Source organism: Palaemon carinicauda, chromosome 25 (genome assembly GCF_036898095.1).
Source record: "Palaemon carinicauda isolate YSFRI2023 chromosome 25, ASM3689809v2, whole genome shotgun sequence".
In the NCBI taxonomy this organism is placed as follows: domain Eukaryota; kingdom Metazoa; phylum Arthropoda; class Malacostraca; order Decapoda; family Palaemonidae; genus Palaemon; species Palaemon carinicauda.
The window spans coordinates 9,024,991-9,049,556 of NC_090749.1; the positions used below are offsets into that span (position 1 = coordinate 9,024,991).

Below are 24,566 nucleotides of genomic sequence, written 5' to 3' on the forward strand. Positions count from 1 at the left end.
AGAAATTAAGGTCTGATCTTGATCTTTATTTATTAGAGAAATCTCTCTTAGGGAAAGTTGATTAAACCTAAGGGTATATCGAGATTTCTCCTTATTTCAAAGTAAGTCTAGCATGTCAGTCCTACAGTCGTTTTTATGCAATTGTGTCTACTATAATGAACTTGTATCTGCGAATAATTTCATCAATAAGTACATATTTATCCTTTTGTGTTTATACTTAGACCTAGTATCTCTCCCCACTAACGCCCAGCCCCATGCATTGTTTCATATATGTGTGTATGTTTGTCCGTTAGTGCGTGGAGGTAGGCGAATACACATAGATCCTGATTCTCATTCACTTTGCATCACTAATCCCAATGCAACACGACCTCAATATCATTACCTCACTTTATAATAAATAGAGAAAAGTTTTGCACACAAACACGAACACACAACACTTTCACGAAGGTGCCTGACATACCAACAATGCAGGTTTATTGAAATAAATCAATTTGCTTTTCATTGTTAGTTAATGATTGACGTTGTGGTCACACACGTAACACCTTCCAGACACATTTTAGAATACGTGACCTTGATGTGAATATGATATATATTATGATATACACACAATGATGTTAATGATCAATACGCTACGTCCAAATCTTAAGGCCAAGATCAATCTTAAACCTACTTTCGTAAGGTTGAACATTTCACGATGTAATTTTCTTCAACGTTTCAATAATAATAAAAAAAAAATGACATCTTTGCCTCATATCATCTCTAATGCTAAGATGAGAAATATTTAGTCCCAATTAGCTTGTATCTCCATATGTGTATATACGTAGGATATATCTCAACATTCCCATCAAGCAAAATGTCTAGTACAGCTTTGCTGGTCATGGCGAGGCAAAAGCCATTTCACCACATTTAAAAGTATAAACACACGCATACAAACATACATACATACATACATACACACACACACACACACACACACATTATATATATATATATATATATATATATAAAGTTCTCCTATCTGGTCAACATAAATAGATCACGAAACCCAAATATCTACTCCAGCTATCAAAAAAAAAAAGAAAAAAATAATAATTCAGTACTACCGAAAGATCCTCCACCAGAAGGAAGCTGTTTCATCCAAGTGAGGAAACATGAAAGCCCAACATCAGCACTTAATTCAGGGGTCTTTTAGTAACATATGTCGAAGAAGTAGATTTATATGGACAGAAATATGTGTCATATGAAATATCGTTGACACCTTTTGGCCATAACAAAATACTGTTAACGTTTATCTTATGAAGGATTTACCCTCATTTGGACCAAGGATTACATCAGTGAGTCTTTCTTCACCTCGTGATTGTCTAATGTAATTACGAGGAATCTGTGAGCAGGATTATATGTCTATATAGAATGTGAGCGTTAATATATGTATCGAATAAAGTAACATAGATCAGAAAATGATTAATTGCCAAAAAATTCCATTGAACATACTTAGTATTTATTTATTCGTCTTGTTTCCCTCATTTTTCTGTATTCAGATTCATCTGGAAGATAAATGGAAAGTAAATCTATTTATTAAAACCAGTGTGATATTTCGGTTATCCATAAAAGGTGTAGCTTTCAACATCTCATTTCAGCATTAATAAATGGTTCCTCGCTCATTGATCACATGACAAAACACGTTCTTCTTTTTATAAAAGGTCAACGTTATCAATATCTTTTATTTATTATATTTTTCGATCAGGTATAATATTGTCCCTCTCATTTAATAACTTCTTCATTCATTGAAAAATCTTCGAGAAATATTTACATTCACTTTCTTTTTCCTTCCTCTTATTCCTTCTTCATCAATCTATATTTTTCATTACTGCAAAGGTTTATTAAAAACCTTATTTGATGAGCCAGTGATCTATTTATCTTCCTTTGTTACAGTCATTTATCAAGTGTCTTTTGTTCACCAGACAAATAACAAAATAATGCAGTTTCTCTCTCCTATCACTCTCTTAGTTGAATGGTGAAATAAAGAATCCATATCATTAGTACTTTATCTTATATATTTTATCGTAATTTCAAATAAATATTTATTGTTAGGAAGAATGAAACTATTGTTTGAAGGACCTTCATGCAAAGTCAAATGATTCCTTGTAATTTTTTGAGAGAGAAGAAACATTCTAGAATTGGAAGACAGAAAGATTCAGGTCAAATGATAAAGACTTTCGCCATTTCTGAAGGGGAAGGGAACCTCCCTCAACCTTTAGATTTAAAACTATTCATAGGGCTATAGCAATCCTCTCTCTCTCTCTCCTCTCTCTCTCTCTCTCTCTCTCTCTCTCTCTCTCTCTCTCTCTCTCTCTCTTTTGTTCTTTGATAAAGACTACTTCTATTTTATAAAGCGAAACAGAATCACCTTCAAGCTTTTAACTACATTTCACATCAAATGGGGAATATATATATATATATATATATATATATATATATATATATATATATATATACATATATATATATATATATATATATTATATATATATATATATATATATATATATATATATATATATTTATATATATATGTATTGACATTATGTGGGTCAGATTACAGAAGAATTAGTATAAGGGAGAGAGAGAGAGAGAGAGAGAGAGAGAGAGAGAGAGAGAGAGAGAGAGAGAGAGAGAGAGAGCAAATAGTTAAACATTTTGTCTCAGGAATGAAAAGCGTTATGATACCTCCAAGTTCCTGTACACTTCGGTTACCTTTTGTGTGATATTTAGATGCTGATCAGAGAGAAGAGAAGGTGAGGTTCTCTCTTCTCAGAATCTGTCATATCAGGAGGAGGATTCTGACAGTGTTGTCAATCTCTACGATATTTGTATTTGAATAATATTCAAATAATATTGGTCGAAAAGGGTTTCCCTTTTCCCAAGAGTAACAGACACATTTTGTAAAGCGACAAGTTGCAGCCACAACTGATTTAGATCAAGAAATACTTCAATAGAAAAGAGGGAAAGAATCTATTTTTGGGAGGAGAGAAGGTCTGAGGCGACAGAAATAGGACCCAACAGAAAGGATTTCTGGAAGGCGAAAAGATATCGCTTTTCTATGGGTAAAAGAAACGTCACAAGAAAGAAAGGAAGGAATGAGTTTGTGTCAAGGGACATCAGGTTTCATGAGGAGGATCAGAAATTTATGAGTCAATGAAACGCTTCTGAATTTGTTATCTATTGAAAGGAACTATTGAAAGGGGACAAGTACGGACATCAGGTGAAAAGACATATATGGTGGAACGTAAAGGTTAGGAATAATCTCTCGAAGGGAGGAGCACCTGGCTGACATAATAATTCTCTCTTCATAGTTTATATATGACATATGTAATTGTTACTGAGATTATGATGTTTTATATTAATTGTTAATTACTTCTCTTATAGTTTATTTATTTCCTGATTTCTGTTCCTTATATGGCTTGTAGTAATTTTCCTTATAAGATTTAACATTGTGATTCAAACATTGTTTTTCGAAGGGGTTGCTGACAGACCTACTCTTATTATTGCATCCTTTTTTATTAATGGATTTTACTTGACTTCAAACACCTTACATTTCCAGATTTAATATTCCCATTTATTAATAAAGATTATTCTTTATATTTTACAAAGGTTCATCCTTGATGCCTATTATCATTTCCCCTCCCCGGTTTTTTTTTTTACTTTGTTTATTTTCTAGTAATAGAGAGAGGAAGCGTCTCCTTAGAATAATAGGAAAACAATAAATATCAGTTTCTGAAGGAAAAAGATAAAGAAAAAACTAATATGACAAAAGGATAAATGAAAACTTGAATGGCATCAAGTAACGTGTACGACACTGATCAAATCGGTAGAAATTGTCTGATACGGAATATGCCATCAGAGACCAGTGGTATTTTTTTTTCGAAATATAATATATAATTTGTTTCATTGTTTATTTGAACTAACGAACACACTCATCTATTGATATTCATTAAGATAATAAAAACACTTAGAAGAGAATGGATTTAAAATTTCCATTTCGTCTTCTGCATTCTTGACTTGTGACGTCATCACACCACCTGACTTCTTCAGTGGCCATCCACCAGTTAGAAAAACTTATGAGAACATAAAATACTCCTAATCACAGAAAATATGATAGGTTAAGCCATGTGAAAGACAACAGCTATATATTATAATCTAATATATATATTATATATATATATATATATATATATTATATATATATATATATATATATATATATATATATATATATCAAAAGCACACGTAATTTCAATCAATGTAAATATCACCAACGAACGGCATTTAATACCGAATTCTATCTTGGTAATATATATCCATTTGGAATTCATTTTATGGTAACAGCTTCTGGCCGGGTGGAGATTTAAACCCCCACCTGTTCGGCTGGAAACCATGCCTGTAGGGACTATACTGACTGAGCTATCAAGAGAAATAAAAGTTTATGACAAGTTCCCGTACATATTCCTGTCGAATTTCAAGTCTATGAACAAATTCCTAAAATCGACAGGAATATGTACGGCGACTTGTCATAAACTTTTATCTCTCTTGATAGCTCAGTCGGTATAGTCCCTGCAGTCATGGTTTCCAGCCGAACAGGTAGGGGTTCGAATCTCCACCCGGCCAGAAGCTGTTACCATAAAATGAATTCCAAGTGGATATATATTCTGTACCAACCATGTTTCACACAATTGTACATAATTCCTTTTGTATATATTATGCTTGTATCTTCGCTCTTCCCTCGCACTAAAACGAACATGAAAATTCATGTCTGGTTTTTCCTCTGTAATATTGTCTGTCTTGTGAACTTGTTATGTCCTGTTGCCATGAGGTTTTGTATATAAGGAGAATGTTCTGCAATAATATAACTCAGTCGTTTCCAACCTGCCTTTGAGTTCACAGTCTTACTCGGCGCCGTCACAATTCCCAAGATAGAATTCGGTGTTAAATGCCATTCGTGGGTTATATTTACACACACACACACACACACACACACACATATATATATATATATATATATATATATATATATATATATATATATATATATATATATATATATATATATATATATATATTCCGTGTCGAGATACAAGATGATAAAGGCTATTTATTTGTTTTTCGTATCTTTTTTTTTTTTTGGTACATAGGGTATTCATGCCACCTATAATGGGCAATTCCATTATTGGCTCGGGGGAGAAAATAAGTCTAGCTCCCTTAGAAAGTCATTACCGTTATGACTTATAACACAATATATTTTAAAATAAAAACATCATAGCATCTAAAAGTAAATGCAAATAGTAATCTTTATATAAAACAATAACAACCTTCCTCTCCTACAGACTAGAAATGAATAGCTGTTTTTCTTAGTTGACAACAGATGGTGTTGAAAACGGATTTATAGTCAAAATTATCGATAATTTTTCATAAGAGGAATAATTATTATACCAAAGAGTAACCACAATGTGGTCGCCTGCAAATGTGCAAGAAATGGCAAGACATCGACTTATGGGAATACTTATTCCCTTATAGGCTATTATACTAATTACTTTTAATTGAATTTACTCCTTATATTTTAATGGGAAAATTGTATCTATCAGCAAAAGCAATATGACATGCAACTGAATTGCTCTTTTAGATTGTGTTGAAAAAAGTTAATCTCTCATAATGATTATGATGAGGCATCCAGCAATGCTGCAATTGAATGTTCTTCAGATTTCTAAATGTTCTTTTAGCTTTCCACATTGAATTGTTTTTCCCTTTGACGATGATCTATCAGAAATACAATCTACGCTAATAGCTGCATTCTAGTTCAGTTCCGAAGAACTGCAAGTCCCAATTGGGCTGTTTCAATGGTTCACTTAGTGAAATTGAGACACTAGCTTATTAACTATGAAATCCAGTGGATTTTCTAATAACTTCATTTACATCGATATTTTTGCTTTCAGCTTTTATTCTTTTTATATTTGGCACTGTTTTCTTGTACCTTTTGGATGTCAAGTGAAATGGGAGGAATTGTCCCGTAAGTTGTTGCCGTTTTAGACTTGCAAAGCGAAACTTCATCACATAAGGGCTTAAGGTTGTCACTCCTTCCGTGTTATCAAAGACATGTATTTTGGTTTATATCGCGAAACCAAATAAAACTAAGTGCTTGAATAATAATTTTGGAGTATTATTAGGTAAACCTCACATTAGAAAACCAACGCTAGACTACAACCAAACTAAATTATTATTCATCTTATGAATAACAGAGGGTTGAACGATTGACACAGTTGTTTTCTTTTTCAATCACTGGAATTCTAAAAGATAACTTATATTTCAAACCCGATTCTTGCGTCAATTGTGAATTCCAGCGACGGGGTTGTACCACAGAGTCCAACCCTTCATCTGAGATTACTGAAACCCTTTAATCAAAATAAATTCTGTGAATAAAACTTGAGCCTTTTTTTGAGGCATTCCATCCTTTGTTAATAATATTCAATGGGTTATAAAAGCAACTTTCAGTCCACTTCCGCTTTCTATATGAATATCAAAGTCCTTTAAATATACCCCGAGTATATTTAAAGGACATTGATGAGTATATTATGATTCATATATTGACGATGGGGAAGATGGGGAAAAGGAAGGGGAAGAAGGGAAGGGGGGGGGGGGGAGAGGTCCATATGGGGAGGCTGCAGAGGAAAGAAATGTTCATTGATTTTTTCCGTCCTACAAATTGTACTCTGATAACATTGCCACTTTTCCTATAGCAGTATAAAAAAAAAATTATTCTTTTTTTACTCTCCTTTCATATATTATCAAGTTATAAGGAGTCCCTTTAGTGTTTTGGGGTCTTTGCCTAGATCATATATTTAGTTTATCTTAGATGACAACGATTCTTTTTCGGTAATCTCAGTGTTCTTCTCCTCAATGTGCCTCCAGTTTAAACAAAATTGACAATATTAAGAGCAATATTCGAGGAACAATGTCCTTTTCAATACTATGCTCACTTCATATCTCATCAATGATGGTCTTTATATGGAAAGAAATTTATTTTTCTAATCCTTTGGGAGATTTGCATCAGTCGAAGTTGCTAGAAGTTCCTTTGGATGAAATAGCCAAGATGATCAGTGTGACATTTGATAAATTTTCTTAAACTAACAATGCTTGAATGTATTTCTGCTTTATTGCATCTCCCAAAGGGAACCAGCCACCCATTGAGAAACTACTGCTAGAGAGTTATGGGGTCCTTTGATTGGCCGGACAGTACTAAATTGGATACTCCCTCTTTGGTTACGGTTCATTTTCTCTTTGCCTACTCATACACCGAATAGTTTGGCCTATTCTTTGCATATTCTCATCCGTCCTTATAAATATGACAACACTGAGATTACCAAACAATTCTTCTTCATTCAATGGGTTAACTACTGCAATATAATTGTCCAGCAGCCACTTTCCTCTTGGTAAGAGTAGAAGAGACTCTTTAGCTATGGTAAGCAGCTCTTCTAAGAAAAGCACACTCCAAAATCTAACCATTGTTCTCTGGTCTTGGGTGGTGACATAGCCTCTGTACCATGGTCTTCCACTGTCTTGGATGAGAGTTCTCTTGCTTGACGGTAAACTCAGGCACACTATTCAAACCGTTTCAATATATCCTTTCCTCACTTGGCTATTTTGCCTGTTAGTGCCATTGGGCTTATAGCATCCTTCGCTTCCAACTAGGGTTGTAGCTTGGCTAGTAACAATTATTCAATAACAACGATTATTATTATTATTATTATTATTATTATTATTATTATTATTATTATTATTATTATTATTAAAGAATCAACCACTAGGTTACTCATTATTAATGCAAGATGTAAATCGATTATAGCTTAAAATGTTAAGAAAATAATAAATCACTGAAAATCTTTTTTTTCTAAAATAGAAAAGAGTATGAAATGAAAAGCAAAGAACTAATTTCTGAAGCTTTTCAGTCTTTCGAAAACTCACGATAATTTGTGCCAATAAGTACAGGCTCTTTTAAAGCGAGACTGAAATCTCACATTAGTTTATTAAATCGAAATAAACAATTGTAGAGGTGGGAAGTGTGATGAAGTAACAGGACAGTTGTCTGAATGTGGAAGTGCTTTGAGAGAGAGAGAGAGAGAGAGAGAGAGAGAGAGAGAGAGAGAGAGAGAGAGAGAGAGAGAGAGAGCACGGAAAATTTCTTGAAGGTTGCGTAACCCTAAAAGAAGAATACATTATTAACAAAATGGAAGAGAAATTGATAGGAATAGACACCTAAGACTTACTACCGCCCACCCCCACCCAAAATACATTGATCCCAATGTTTCTAAAGCAATGTTGGAATACTTGAGGGAAATCTCTGAGTGGGATTTCAAAGAAGAGGTTGACTGAATGTATTGGAAAGAAGGAAAACCAGAGTAGAGAAATTTCCGGCCATCAACGAAGATTTTCGTTGTTGTCTTGGCTCTGATTAAACGTCTCAGGTGTCAGTGGATGATTGCTAACACTCCACTGTTGATTGTAGAGATTCTTACAAACAGCCTATTGGGATTCGATGTTCATTTATTCTCGAGATTTTGAGGAAAAAGTTGAAATGTATCGATAAGAAACATTCGGCAGAATGTCTGCATTGTGTCAATACTCTGCAAACAATAAAGAAGGAGTTCGACTGATTGAATCAGTTATCAATAAATGATGATCAATTTTATAAATATTGGAACCGATTATATATCAGAAACCATTAAACTAGTGGATTTAACCATTATTAACAGCACGAGGAAACATGATATGAGCTGTAAAGATTATTTCTACATCTGCTGATATGGGTTAATGGTTTTTCAAAATCAAAGTAAACACAGGAGATAAGTTATATGAAACTATTTCTTTATTTCCATGCAATTTATATGAAACTTATCACGAGATATCGAGGCTGCCAATTCAGAAACCTTTCTCTACGAGTTTACTTTTCCTCGAATATCTTTTATAGTAATAGAGATGTCTTGGCAAATAGGAAATAATATTCAACATGGAATATAAATAGGATAACACTGAAAGAAATGAGGATACATATTATTTACAATATCATAATAGTTCACAATAAAACAAGAAAACATCATATTTTGAAATGACTGACTCCCAACGGAACATAACCTTCATTCACTTTTAAAGAGGAATTAGTTTTATTTGGTAATTATTAATGAGATATGTTTTATTTTCACTTACATACTTAAAGTATTACATTTCAGTTACTTATACTACGGTGTCTGTGATATCAATCATACCTCTTGCAGCTAATATGAAAAGGGGCTATAGAAAAAAAGATCAATAATCTAACAAAGCAGTATTTTCTCATCCCGTCTAAATATGGCATCAGCATCAATAGGCCAACACAAAACCAACATGGCCGTTCAAAACATCACATTTCTTGGAAGACCTTCTGACCCTAATTCCTTCAGTGACGTTCAATCCTTTTGGCTTCTAATTCAATCCCTCCAAAAGGTATATTGGCTTTCAGTTTTTAATAAACCTCAATCAGAAAATATCTATTGAAAAGTTACATGTTATTCCACACTATAAAAAACAGGGCAAAATTAATCAAAGGTTTCTGTGAAGGAATATTGAAGATCTTTGGATTACCTGTGTGGGGCATATTTTTACCATTTGTTGGTAACACAAATTAAGTACGGGGTGCGGAAAGTAAATATTGATAATGATAATCATGAAGGGAATATGATCTACTTGTTTGTGCAAAGAAGTAATATGACATATTCATCACCGGTGTAATCAGGGTGACATGATTTTGAGAATATTCTCTTGGTTGGGAAATCCATTTGATCTCTGGAATTGAAATCTCAGCGAACCAACAAGGAAGGATTTTGCTGAGATAGGGATAAAAACACAAGCTCGTTATGCAAAGGTACAAATATAATGAGTTTGAAAGTGACTGAAGTGAAGTCGTTCAAGGTTTCTAAAAAGGTTAAACAAAACAGTTATAAGCGTACACATCCAGATTTGCATTTGGCAAAGAAGCGAGAAATATATTCACAATAACTACATTAATCCTTGTGATAAAATAAAAATATCTGTATTAGAAAATACATTGTTTATTCATATGGTTTATATACTCTATAAGTAACCTGATACTAATTGTATGAGGGTGATAAAAAGTTCAAATTCTCCTTGTCCAGCCCGCTCTCATTATAGGTGCCTTTGCCCGAACATAAAGCCATTCGGTACTCACGGTTTCCACCCTCTCTACATTGCTCTAGTATTATTTAAATTAGGTTCATAAAAACAGCAAAAACAACATCAATCAAAAGAATAAACCCCTGTGAAGATACGAACACAAATTCTATTAGAGCTGGAATCCCTTGTGGAGTGAGGCGACGATATCCCATGTGTGTTTGTGCAAATATATTTTTCGGTCTCACTTACAGACAAACTTTGCGAATGATGACTCGATGTTGATGATTGCAAATAATTGTCCTACGTAATTAACAAAGTTTCGGGTGTTGCCCTAATTAACTTTCAAGAAATTCTTTGGTCCAAGTCTCTCTGCAAGATTAATAATGGCCAAAAATGTTATGAGGACAGTTTGATATTGGGCATCTCAAAACTTCTGTATTGGAAAAGAAACTGCACTATAGGTGAGAGAGAGAGAGAGAGAGAGAGAGAGAGAGAGAGAGAGATAGAGAGAGAGAGAGAGAGAGAGAGAGAGAGAGAGAGAGAGAGAGAGAGAGAGAGAGAGAGAGAGAGAGAGGGGGGGGAGAGCACATGAGTTCATTATGAAATCAAAGTCCTTTGATATCCTTCCACTCTGTGTTATATCATCGTAATGACCTCAGTTATTCTCATCTTAGGCAGATGGAGATGGATATTGTCTGGGGAAAAAGACTCTGTATATAATATGTACGTGGAAATGATTTCATCTGCATAGAATGCTAATGAAGTCATGTAGTAACATAATTAGGTTTAAAAGTATAAAGCCCTTCATGAATGGCAGAAGAAAGGGACAGTGACATTACCCTACCGAGCAGGACAATGCCCAAGAGACTGACCATATATACATATGATCAGCTCTGATGCCCCCTCTCCACATAAGCTAGGACTAAGGAACGCCAGGCAATGGCTGCTGATAGCTCCCCATCCTTAACTCACAAGCATGGTGAGGTTGAAGCGACCAAAAGAAACTAACGAGTTTGAGCTAGATTTGAACCCCAGCCTGGCGTTCAACAATCAGGGACGTTACCACATCGGCCATCATGACATGGGAAGTCAAGGAAGAGTTTGCTTTACTTATTAGCAGATGATGAGTCTCATCTGCCAATCTTCGGCTTCTTACAAGACACTAAGACACTGACTTAATTAAGACAAATAAAAATCTCCTTCGATTGGAGTTTTCTCTTTACTGTTTACCCAAAGCATCTTCTCTCCCGGTAACTTTTTCTTTATTTTTCCCCGTTGTTCTTTTTTTCCCATATGATACATTCCATTACAAAGGAGAATGTTTTACAAGGTAATGGATGAATGAGAGAGAGAGAGAGAGAGAGAGAGAGAGAGAGAGAGAGAGAGAGAGAGAGAGAGAGAGAGAGAGAGAGAGAGAGACTATGGAGGGTACAAGGCATACAGGATAAAATGAGAAAATTGGAATGTATGGGTTAAAGATTATTGGTTACAAAGGGAAAGGGGATCAAACCTAACAATAATTGCACCATCGCAATATTTGAAAAAAAAATATCGAGAAGGAAGAAGGGTGAGTTTTCAGATAGGATTTGAGATGAGATTTTGTATTGGGGTCAGGCATTGGGTGCAGGAATTCTACTTTTAATTTATTCATGACACCTGTGTCCCACCAATCGTGTATTACTCTGTGTAGATGAGCAAGGAATGAATGGTAGTTGCAGATCATTATTAGAAAAGTAAATAAAGATTATAAGCATTGCAAGCTGTAAACAAACAATGTGGCTCAGCTTAGTTTCTTAGAACGTACACAATACAATACTGGTTCCCGTGGCATGAGATAGATAGATAGATAGATTGATAGATAGATAGATAGATTGATAGGTAGATAGATAGATATATAGATAAATCGATAGAGGAAGGATAGCAAACACCCTCCCCATACCGTTCTATCTTGTAAAATGGAAAAGCAAAATGGATTACCCTGACAAAAATGAGAAAGTCTCTTGAAGAAGAGTCAGAATTGTTTGAAGTTTCTGGAATATATCCCGTTTATTAACATAGATAAGGAAATATACTATAACTTTTCACCTATTTTACTTGATCGTGAGTCAAGTAATCTTCTATCAAAAGATAAGTGTTTCTATCAGATGAGAGATTAATTGATTCTAAAATATTTTTCTCCTTTGGCCCTTTGACGATTACCGTCCTGCTATGTGGTAAACTCCCAAGATATTTTAGGATTTTTTTAACAAATTCCAACTTTTGTGATAATAAATGTCTAATGTTAGCATTGTTTATCATTTCCCGCGAGAATTATTTATTGCGTTTCTGAACTGCATTTACGTCGACAATATAATTTAGAACCGAAAATTTGACGAGAATATCGAAGGCCTTGAGAGAATTATTTTCTTCCAATCGTCTTTTTCATTTCCCTCTTCTTTCCTGCCTTTTTCTCTTGATTAGGGAAAGGCTGACATTGCGAACTGATATTCAAATTAGATATCACATCAGTTGCTGAAGCCTTTCTCAATTACGTGAAATGCGTTATGTTATCAAGCTAATAATTACGATGCAAATCTAGTTTTGCTATGAAAAAAAGAGGCGCTTAATAATGTTGTCTAAATGTGGAGGAAGTTTTAAATTGCATAACGCTATAGATTTTGTGAAGACTAATTAAGATGTTGATTATTGTAACCGTTTGAATCACAGCATATCAAAGGTAAGAGAGAGAGAGAGAGAGAGAGAGAGAGAGAGAGAGAGAGAGAGAGAGAGTTTAAGAAAGACAATTTTTCATCTCAATTGTTTTTGTTTCTATATTTTAGTCGGGATTTATTTATTAAAACTTTATTTCTTGTATATACATAAAGATGATCTCTCTCTCTCTCTCTCTCTCTCTCTCTCTCTCTCGCTCTCTCTCTCTCTCTCTCTCTCTCTCTCTCTCTCTCTCTCTCTCTCTCTCTCTTTTTAAGTCTTTCTTTTACTTCCGAATACTACTGTTATACAATGAAAACAGGAAATAACATATTTTTTTTAATAAGCTTAGTATGCCATAGTAAATGAATGTATATTGCAAATGTGATTTACAGAAAAGGGTGAGATATTCTTGAAAAGAAAAAATACTGTTCACAAACTATATTTTTCACTAATTATCTTATTTATATTATAGGGGAAGTATAAGAGTAAGTAAAGTCCCAGACATGAAACGAATAACAAGAAAAGTGTGCCAGTTAAAATATTTTTCTATTGCATGGCCTTTTGAGTTCTCTCTCCTTCAAAACAGAATTCGACAATTTTGAGAAAATCTAGTTGGGAACCAAAATTAAATTACAGTTATTACCGTTTATAGAAAATTATATTTAAGCAATAAGGTCAAGCAGCGTTTTGGTTGGCCAGCGCATGTGTGGGTTACCACCGATGGATGACAGACACCGCTGGGAAATTGGCTTTATTAACCCTCTAGTTGTCTATGGCTCTATGGCATTGGGCTTGGCAACCCCATCATAAGATTCAGTGTCTAAGAACATGAAACAAACCTTAGGAGTCTACTGTGAGAGGCAGTAGATGACAAAATAGTCTTAGCAGACGAGAGAGAGAGAGAGAGAGAGAGAGAGAGAGAGAGAGAGAGAGAGAGAGAGAGAGAGAGAGTAAAGAAAAGACTACAACTCCCAGAAGGGACATTGACTGATTTCAATACTATTGTCACTGACTTCCTCAAACAGTGTTTGAGATATGATAGATATTTGTTTCTCATGTCGTCTACGAGAGGTTTAACCCCTGGAATGAATAAGATTGTACTCTGGAATCACTCTGTTACTTAAAAGCCAATAATCTATTAAAGTTTGTAAACAAAGGCCTCGTGATTAACACAGCTAAAGGCAACATTAAAATCAAGGCTACAGTCAAGGGATTATTCCTGTACTTCATTGAAAATTGTAAGAAGAGCATCACATGCTCTAAAGGTTTTAGTGATAACCGAATTTTAAACTAGGGAGCAGATGATCACCCCCCCCCCCTCTCTCTCTCTCTCTCTCTCTCTCCTCTCTCTCTCTCTCTCTCTCCTAGGATTAAAGGTTTTCTTATGGCGAGTATCAAAGGCGAAGTGGGATTAGATTCAGACTCATTTCTTCCAGGAGGAGGATCACACAATGATCTGAGTAACGTATAACGATTTGGGTAACAACCTCTGAGGATTTATTATAATGTGCCTCATTAGAGAAGAATAATAGAGAGTGTTACTCTTACAGAACCGTTCTCATTCCAAAAATATTTTACTCACATCTAACTCTGAACTGATCTTTGCAACTTGATTCTTTCTTTTTTTCATAATTCCTTTTGATTATTTTTCCACTGAGATTGTAGCTTCCATTTAATATTTCTCTTGCTAATAATAATCAGTAGGGAAAAATTAGGTGGCTTTGTCCTCTCTCTCTCTCTCTCTCTCTCTCTCTCTCTCTCTCTCAAGGTGGTTACTATAAGCGATATCAACTTTTCTTAAACATAGAATTGCTAAAACCAAAGTGGAATTGCATAGCATAGTGTTAGAGTAGACAGTTGCAACATATTTGAACATTTATCGTTTGGGGATTTGAAAAAAAAAGACATTATTTTCCTAAAATCCATAGTTGAAAGATGGAAGGAATAGTCACGTGTTAAGAATCTTCAGATTTCTTCAAGATTGGCAAGTTTTGATTCTGAATTATCATCGGTTTCTGTATTCTCCTAATGTTAGAGAGAGAGAGAGAGAGAGAGAGAGAGAGAGAGAGAGAGAGAGAGAGAGAGTTGGATATAGGGTAGTTTTATTTCCGTTTTTTTGTATAATTAAGGAAATGGTTTTACCATTTTCATTGTCATCTCCCTTATTTTCCTTTTTATAATCACTATTTTTCTTATTACTATTATCATCATTACTACTATCATTAAAGTTATTATTTTTAATATTACTATTAATATTAGTAGTAGTAGAAGTATTAGTATTATCATTGTAATTACTATTGTTATTATAGTATCCACATGAAACTAAAAATAATCGTAGTAATGTTTCCAAGGATAAAAGAGTTAGTAAAATGGCTGCCACTTCTAATTCCCTAAAAGAAGATGACTCCAAATATTCATTTCCTGAACCAAGTTTTTTCCGATAGATTTTTTGAATGACCTTTTTTGATTTGTCTTAATTAACGTCAGCGCTGCCAGACAATTTCCACATTTGCTTCCTAATATTTCTGAGCATCTCCTTAAAAGTTATCTAGAAATCTATATTATTTATATTATTTATATTATTTACTATTCTGTTTCTAAATTAGTGTTTCATGCTTTGGAGTTTTGAACGGATAACACATTGTTAGGAAGCATCAATAATAAATCGCTTTTTATTTGACAAATTTAATCTGCAATTTCCAATCCAGAGGTTTTTCGTTTTATTTTTCGTTTCGAAAAATTAACTCTTTATATAGAAGTCCATTGGGGCCAGTGCACAATTGGTTTCTTTCAATTTTGAATGCCGTAATTTCATCCCTTAATATGGGAAATAGGACAAAAAGACTCTTTTTCAGACTTTTTAAGTACCATCAATACCAGTGGAAGTCAAAATTCTATTTCTTAAGTTGGGGTTTCGGAAAAGCAAAAAACTACATATATTTTTTTGTTTCTTTCATTCTTTGTAATGAAGGATAAAATGAAGTCACGTAGATCGAAGATATTTCTGTCATCTGATATTAAGGCCGAAGTTCCCCTTGAAATGAAATTAATGTTGAAAGGTCGTTTGAGGAATTAATGGGTCTTTTAATCTGTTCACATGTAACAAAACCCAACAAGTGAGATTAAGGAAACTTTGGTGTGGGAATCATATCTGGAAATTACACAAATGGCTGGCTTACGTAGCTGAGGCAAGATTTCCATTCACCAAGGAATGGTGTGGACTTGACCAGAATAGGGATAGCAATACCTTCGCCAAAACCTGTATGGGTCCAGTACAAATATCAAAACGAACTTACGAGTTAATGCAGAGAGAATAAAATAGATTCCCCTCCCACACATAGATACACATGCACATAAGCAAACACAGTTTATATATATATATATATATATATGTATATATATATATATATATATGTGTATATATATATATATATATATATACATATATATATATATATATATACATATATATATATATATATATATACATACATTTATATATATATATATATATATATATACATACATACATATATATAGAATAGTGATGTTGTAGAGCAGTGGTTCTCAAACTATGGGTCGCGACCCAAAGTTGGGTCGCGAGATCAATTTTGATGGGTCCCAGGGACACAGGAACATTATCATGCTTTCAGTGTTTCAGTGTATTTCAGTTGCTTAATTGAATTATTCTTCTTTAACCACAAATTACTTTTGTTATGTATGTTCATCTTCCCCCCCACCTCACTCCTCCTGGGCCCCATGTAATGGTGTCTCTGACAGGAAAGACTCCTGTATCAAACGCGTATGTTGGACTGGCAGTGGGCCCGTGTATGCTCGCGCGCTTTGTCTATTTTCCACCGACCGCAGACGAGGGAGGTTGTGCCGTTTGCAGTCATTTGTGTGAGTAGAGTGTGTGTGTATGTTTGTATAATTATATAAAATCTTGTTTCATATACTACTTACTATATTTACTAAATAATAATAATAACTAGCAGGGATACCCGGCTTCGCCCGGGTTACAATGGCAAGAGATGAAAACATTGCAAGTCTGTGTCTGTCTGTTTGTGTCTAACTGTCTGTCTGTGTCTGTTTTCGTCTCTCTCTGTCTCTTTTTGTCTCTCTGTCTGTTTTCGTGTGTGTCTGTCTCTCTGTCTGTTTTTGTCTGTGTCTGTCTCTCTCTCTGTTTTTGTCTGTGTCTGTCTCTTTTTACATACCATTTGTAAATTACAGAGTCTGTTTTTTGTTATTTTCAGAATGGCGAAACGATCATACAAGGATGCCTTCCTAGACTTCGGATTCACAAACATCGTTGATCATGGAATCATCAAGCCTCAGTGTGTTATCTGCTGCGAAGTTCTGTCAAATGAGTCGCTGAAATCTAATAAGTTGAAAAGACATCTGACTTCAAAGCACCCTCAACATGCTCTCCAAGAGAGAGCTTTTTTTGAAAGAAAAGAAGCTGCTCTGAAACGACAAAGGTTCGAGACACCTGACAATCCAGCAGTAGTGGCTTTGAAGCAAGCCACATTGGCATCATATAAGGTTGCATGGAGAATTTCAAACAAGAAAGCACCCCACACTATTGGAGAAGATCTCGTCAAGCCTGCAGCCATTGACATGGTAAAAACGGTGTGTGGAGAAGACGTAGCAAGAAAACTGGAAATTATCCCGTTGTCAAATGACACTGCGCAGGAGAATAGTGGACATGTCACTTGATATCAAACACCAAGTAGTAGATCGCATCAAGGTCAAGGGAGCCTTTAGCTTGCAGCTAGATGAGTCAACAGACGTAAATGATAACGCCCAACTGTTAGTTTATGTTAAGTATGAGGGGCTAGTAGATCTGGAAGAGGAGTTTCTCTTTTGTCGTGCATTGCCAACAACCACTACAGGAGAAGATATTTTTCAAATGGTTGACCAGTTCTTGAAAGAGGAAGAACTTTCATGGACAAACTGCTTCAGCATCTGACGGAGCACCAGCGATGCTTGGGGCACGAAAAGGCTTCACAGCACTTGTAAAAAAAGTTAATCCCATGGTTAACGTTGTGCATTGCCTGCTACATCGTGAAAATCTGGTTAGTCGACACCTGTCACCTGGACTGAACGAAGAGATGAAGGAAGCAGTTCAAATTGTCAACTACATCAAAACTAGTGCACTGAATACTCGGTTGTTCGAGCAGTTATGTGCTGATTTCGACGCAGAACACAGGCATCTCCTCTTCCACTCAAACATCAGATGGCTTTCAAGAGGAAAATTACTACAATGACTACTGGATCTTCGGGATGAGTTGGAAATATTCCTGATTGAAAAGAAATGCGGCTTAGTGAACAAATTGGCGAACAAGATGTGGCTCCTACAAGTGGGGTATCTCAATGACATTTTTGTTGCACTCAACAATCTGAATATCAGCATGCAAGGCCGCAACCAGACAATTGCTGGAGTTGCAGAAAATCTGTCTTCTTTCAAATGCAAGCTAAAACTGTGGTTAAGCAACGTGAAGCGAGGGAAATTTGCAGCTTTAGTGTGGCAGAATTTCTAGAGATGTGGGAGGAGACATCTAAGAATGATGCCAAAATTTTTATTGTACCACACTTGACTGAGTTGATGGCAGAGTTTGACAGACGAATTCCAGAAGAACACATTCGAACCCAGTCGTGGGTGAGAAATACTTTCAACATAAATGTTGAAGACCTGCCAGAAAGCGTTCCAGGACTCCCAGAGCAACTTATTGAGGTTCAAAATGAACATTTGTTGAAGGACCTCTTCAAGGAAGTATCTCTTTCTGAATTCTGGATTCAGGTAAAGAAAGAGAAGTCTATAGTAGGAGTTGAGGCGGTGAAAGTGTTGCTCCCATTTGTAACAACATACCTTTGCGAGCAAGGTTTCTCGGCTCTGACTCATATGAAAAATAAGTCGAGGAACAAGCTTAACCCCGAGCATGATATGAGATGCAGCCTTACGACAATGATTCCATGATTTGACAAACTGGTAAACGAGAAGCAGCACCATGGATCCCATTAATTTAGTTTTGTGGATGAAAAACAGTGTCATGAATTCTATTAATTTAGCTTTGTGAATTAAAAGCAGTGCCATAGATTCTATTAATTTAGTTTTGTGAATTAAAAGCAGTGCCATAGATTCTATTAATTTAGTTTTGTGAATTAAAAGCAGTGTCATGGATTCTATTAATATAGTTTTGGGAACGAAAAGCAGTGCCATGAATCCTGTTTGTTTAGTTTTGTGAAAAGGAAAAGCAGTGCCATAAATCCCACTAGTTTAGTTTTGTGAATGAAAAGCTGTACACATTATTCTTTTTCCAAAATAAAGTATATATATCATTGCATGTTTTCTTTCTCTTCACTTTACTCTGGGTCGCGAAGGAATGAAATGTTTCAAATAGGGTCGCTCATGAAAAAGTTTGAGAACCACTGTTGTAGAGTCTTATAAGAGACTTCACGTGGAGATGTCATCTCCGGTGCACAGGAGAAGAGACGATAAGAGAGATTCATCTTTCGCCCTTTGGACAGACGATGAGTGTGGGAGGGAAATGGCAGCCAGAGAAAGAATAGAAGGAAGGGATGAACTTAATAGATCTTCCAAAAGAGAATATATTGAGAGGTCATTTAGTCATGGGATTATGGACCCAAGAAAACTCAGATGAAAATCCGGATTCAAGTGAAGAACATCAAGTAAAAGAAATGTTTAAACACGAATGCTTAAAGAGACACAAATCAAAGAAAATTATTTTCTAAAGAATCATCAAATACTACAACAATCCTTTCAGGTCAGATATGAGAAAAAAAAAAAGAATTAGGTTAAGGATAGATTTGGAAAGAGGACTTCCAGTCTGAACGATAACTTAATATCTGTCTATATGAATGTCATGTGTAAGCCAGGGAGATAATTTTTACATAGCCAAAAAGCAATTGTATTATGAACAGATATATGGTGAAAAGAGTAGGCGACCTTTTTTTTCGTTTTGATATCTCTCAGAAGGAGAGTTAAAATCAACTAAAAAAGAGAGGTGCCATATGACGCTACAGACAGTTCAAGTAAGCTCGGTCAGGGAACTGCTCTCTCAACCCATTGCACATCCATGTAATCCACCCAGCTCTTAATTAAGGAGTTTCAACAACCGTTGGTTTAAAGAGAGAGAGAGAGAGAGAGAGAGAGAGAGAGAGAGAGAGAGAGAGAAAACTAAATTTGGGCCTAACAATCCTCGTCAAGGAGACTTTTGGAAAACAGAAAGGATTCGCCTGAGGTAATATACACATATATATATATATATATATATATATCTATATATATATATATCTATCTATATATATATATATATATATATATATAGTTTATTTCCCCTGACATAACCGTGGCACCCATTCTTACTGAACAGTCGCAAAAAGGGAATCCATTTATATCAGCATCGCTTCCTTCCATCCACTTAATCTTCACAACCTATCGGAAAGTAATATTCCTTCCCAGATGATCATTTGAGGATATCAATGGCTCAACAACTCACCCGTCGGACAATTTCCTCCTTCGATTGGCCGTTTAGGCAGTTGTTATGTGGCAGTAAGAAGAGCTAATGAAGTCAGTGAAACGTTTCCCTCAAGATGAGCTGCATCTCTTGAACAGTAGTGGTTTCTTTGATTTCTGAGTTGGAATCAATTATTGTTTGTTGTGATGTGGTTCGATAATAGAGTGGACGTTTTTCAGAAGCGAAGCTTATCTTCTTTTTATCAGTTCTTTTTTTTAGAAACACATTTAATGAAACTTTGTTACTATGTTCAATCTTGGAGTAAGGTTTCCATAAATGAATTGCTTACAGAAGCTAAATATCATTAGATTCTTCCCTTTAACAAATATTCGTTCAGTTTGTGCACAGAAAGGGAATTTAGAAGGATTTCAAATCATTATCTGATAGAATTTTGGGATTCCTTTGCTCAGCAAAACAAAGTGATCCGCAAATCCTCCAGATGAAGAGATGGGGAAATTGGTAGGATCAAAAGTTGTTCATGAATGCCATTGGCAAAGGAGATTGAAAATACGCAAGATGGAACAATGCCCTAGAGTGACCTTTTATACATAATTACGATCATCGCTTAGGATCAGGGAGGGCCAGGTAGTGGCTGCTGATGACCCATCATTAGATCACAAGGGTAGTGAGGTTGAAGACACTACAACAAACTATCGAAATTTTGCGGGTTTTGAACTCCCGGCCAGCAGATAGCCAGAATAGGAACATTACCAATAGGCTACTACAAACCCTGATTTGTCCTCATGACCCAAAATGAAGGTATCTTTCCCTTCTGTTTTCATTGGTGACATAAAATGATCTCAAACGTGTGAAACCATAAGTATATGTCCAAAATAACATGTGTGACAATTGATTTTCTAATATTCAAACTGATCATTAGATGTAACAGTATTAATATGAAATTGACTTCCATGCAATGATTCCCTGCCTTACCTAGCCCCTTGGACTCGGCCTATTTCCCACATTCCCAACATAAGAACATTTTAATCGGATGAACGATTTCTCTAACTGAATGTTACACAAGTTTCATCATCATCTTTGTGTTTCATGTCATAACATCATATTTATCTGTTGTCGTTTTTACTTATATAAAATGTGATTAGAAATGATAAAAGATTAATAATCAAAGGGAGTTGTTGTTATTGTTGTTGTTGTTGTTGTCTTTACTAAATATTTTGTCAAGTTTCAAGGGATATCGAGAGGAAGGTCTTCTTACATAAAGACTCCTCGATATGAGAAGAGACCCAACCTCTCTCTCTCTCTCTCTCTCTTCTCTCTCTCTCTCTCTCTCTCTCTCTCTTTCACACCCACACATTCGAGTGTCCTCGAATTATACAGAACTTATTGTAACAACAAAGTCTTTGCTTTGTTATCAAATAGAAGACGACCAGTTTCTTAACGCAACATGCAAAGCTAAAATATAACCGGCCAAATCTGCAACAGATCAGAAAGATGACTGTCAGTTGGTAAAAAGATCTCCTCTCAATAGGATTGGTGTTGTTTAAGCAATTTAACTTTCGCTCAGAAGTTTCCTCTCTCTCTCTCTCTCTCTCTCTCCTCTCTCTCTCTCTCTCTCTCTCGAAGGATATATTTGGCGCCTTGACGGCGGGGTGGGGTTGGGGGGGGGGGGGGGCGTGGATGAAGAACTAACCAAATGCTTCCTTTACGACCCCCCCCCCCCCCCCCCCTCTCCTCGAGCAGGAATTCTCATTATCTACCTCGTGAAATCGGTCATGATTTTAGCTCTCTGGATCCATGGATAAAACGACCCTCGCTGGATTCATATCGTTATCATTAACATATTTCTTTATATATTTTAACATGTAACCTATACGGGAGTTTTTAAATCTTCAGTGGTTGTATGATACTACCGTATTTTCGTTTACCATGATTTCTACCAGAATTCTTTTAGTATATCCATTAGAACAACGTTGAGGAGGAAATTATAGATTCATGTTTTGTTCTTGTACGGTAATTGACCCGGTAATTGTGATTTTGAATAATTGTGAAAGAAAATTTTTATGAAAATGCTCCTTTGTATAATGGAAGTCTAATTTATTTTACATAATTGTTCATTATTTGGACAATATATAAGATTGTGTGTGTGTTTGTGTGCACGCACGAGTGTATAATATGAGTTTAGCTATCCAAGATAAAGTCAAGTGACCAGACCAATACACATTTCCCAACATCCGTAACTTTTTCGACCTCTGCAACGACACTAACGAAGATCTATAGAGAAACTGTTGTCATAAACAGAATTTCCATGAATATCATTTACTTAATGGACATCAAGATATGGACTTTGGCCAAGCCCAAGAGGTCATATTATATCTTTTTGAATGTCTGATTTATTACATATGTGCATAGGAAGTTTATGGACTTCTTCATTTTCTTATACTTTCAAAATGTTCAAACTGTTTAGAGATGTTAAGCTGATATCAGTTATGAGTTATATATATATATATATATATGTATATATATATATATATATATACATATATATATATATATATATATATGTATGTATATATATATATATATACATACACGCACATATATATATATATATATATATCCATGCTTATAGCATTCTGCTTTTCCAACTAGGGTTATAGCTTAGCGGTTAATATATATATATATATATATGTGTGTGTGTGTGTGTGTGTGTAAATATATGTATAAATGCATATATATATATATATATATATTCTGAGGCTTGCCTTTGATATCATCTACATCAATTCGTAGGAAATGGAATCTATGATAAACATTGAGAGAAAAAAATCCTGTTTAATAATTTAGAAAAATTGATTGACATTTCAGTGCAATATGTAATCCAGTAACGTCACTTGAAGTGTTTTAGGATATAATTATTCAAAACAGAATGAAGTTTCTTCTTTTTTCTGAGTAATTTCCTGGATGCGATGTGTGTCTGTCATACAGTGTTTGAAAAAGACTTCACTACACGCTGAGTCTCTGTCTGAGTGTCCTATGCCATACTGACCTACTATCATGAAGTTTTAAAAGGTCGCTCAGGAATGGCAGATGCAAGGGGCAGTGGGCGTTTTACAATGTAAAGGCATTGGAATACAATTAGCTCTGTGATCGAAGCTCAGAATTGCCCAAAGGTCACCAAGGTCTGAATTAGGAATGATTGAATCCTACAGAGGATTTCAGAACAGGAATCATTCCTTCACTTTCTTCATTTCTTTTAGATGGTGTCCTCTCTGGGAGGTTCGATTCCTTTATTTGGAACATTTCGACATGAACTTAGTTTCATATTTTTTAAGAAACTTCGATATTATTATATACAATTCACCAAAACAGACCAATAGCACTATATGAATAGTTGTGATTGGTCATAATTTAGATGTCATAAATGTGTACATGTGTTTGTGTACGCTCAAACACAAATACATTTGCATTATGAGTGTAAAAAAGTGTTTAAGAAATTTAGGATATTTATTTAGGTAAATGCAAAAGCTCTTCTGTTATAACTATCATTATTAGATCGGAGCCTTTCCTTTTCATGAAAATTGTCGTTCAATTAAGATTAAATTTTCTTCCGAACAGCACCAAAATAAACTGTAATAACCTTTTGGCGAGATCAACATAAACTGACATAATTACAAAGCATCAAACATAGAACCAGACTTTGATTGGCCTTTGGGAATAATGTTTCTTTTCTAATTAAAACCTTATGAAGGAAAACCTGAGTTTGGCTGCAAGTTTTAGAAGAGCATTATTAACATCATCTTTATTAATACCTTCTTTATTATGCCGTTTTTCATTGTAGTTAGTTTGATCAATTCATTTCTTGTCTTTTTCTTAAGATATCTATGTTATTAATGTTTCGTGCAAGGTTATGATAAGAGATCTTTTGCGCAAAGTCACAAAGAATATCTTTGCATAATAACAAAAAGTACGACTCATTCTTGTATGCCTTTGTGTTGTATATATATTCTTTAGAACTAAAAAATTCTTCAATAACTACGCTAAAAACAGTTATCTTTTCAATTTGAAAGATTTAGCTTCCAAAGGAATTTCCAAAATGTGAAATGTGAAAGCTTCAGGAAATATTGGAACAATAGACTCACACTCCTACACTGTGTGCTCGCG

At 34.9% G+C, this 24,566-nt stretch overlaps 2 protein-coding genes across 2 annotated transcripts; both read left to right on the plus strand.

The window, feature by feature from the left end:
* Window positions 1–17,160: 17,160 nt before the first annotated feature.
* Window positions 17,161–17,622, plus strand: LOC137618847 (SCAN domain-containing protein 3-like). Its single transcript, XM_068349056.1, has one exon. It carries the CDS (start codon window positions 17,161–17,163, stop codon window positions 17,620–17,622), a length of 462 nt encoding a protein of 153 aa, XP_068205157.1.
* Window positions 17,623–18,373: 751 nt separating this feature from the next.
* On the plus strand, window positions 18,374–18,883 carry LOC137618848 (protein FAM200A-like). Its single transcript, XM_068349057.1, has one exon. The coding sequence runs from the start codon at window positions 18,374–18,376 to the stop codon at window positions 18,881–18,883; it is 510 nt and encodes a 169-aa protein (XP_068205158.1).
* Window positions 18,884–24,566: the final 5,683 nt, after the last annotated feature.

Bases quoted from the DNA above. Each gene is read 5' to 3' on its own strand.
- LOC137618847 (XM_068349056.1), top strand. From the start codon at position 17,161: ATGGCGAAACGATCATACAAGGATGCCTTCCTAGACTTCGGATTCACA.
- LOC137618848 (XM_068349057.1), top strand. From the start codon at position 18,374: ATGCAAGCTAAAACTGTGGTTAAGCAACGTGAAGCGAGGGAAATTTGC.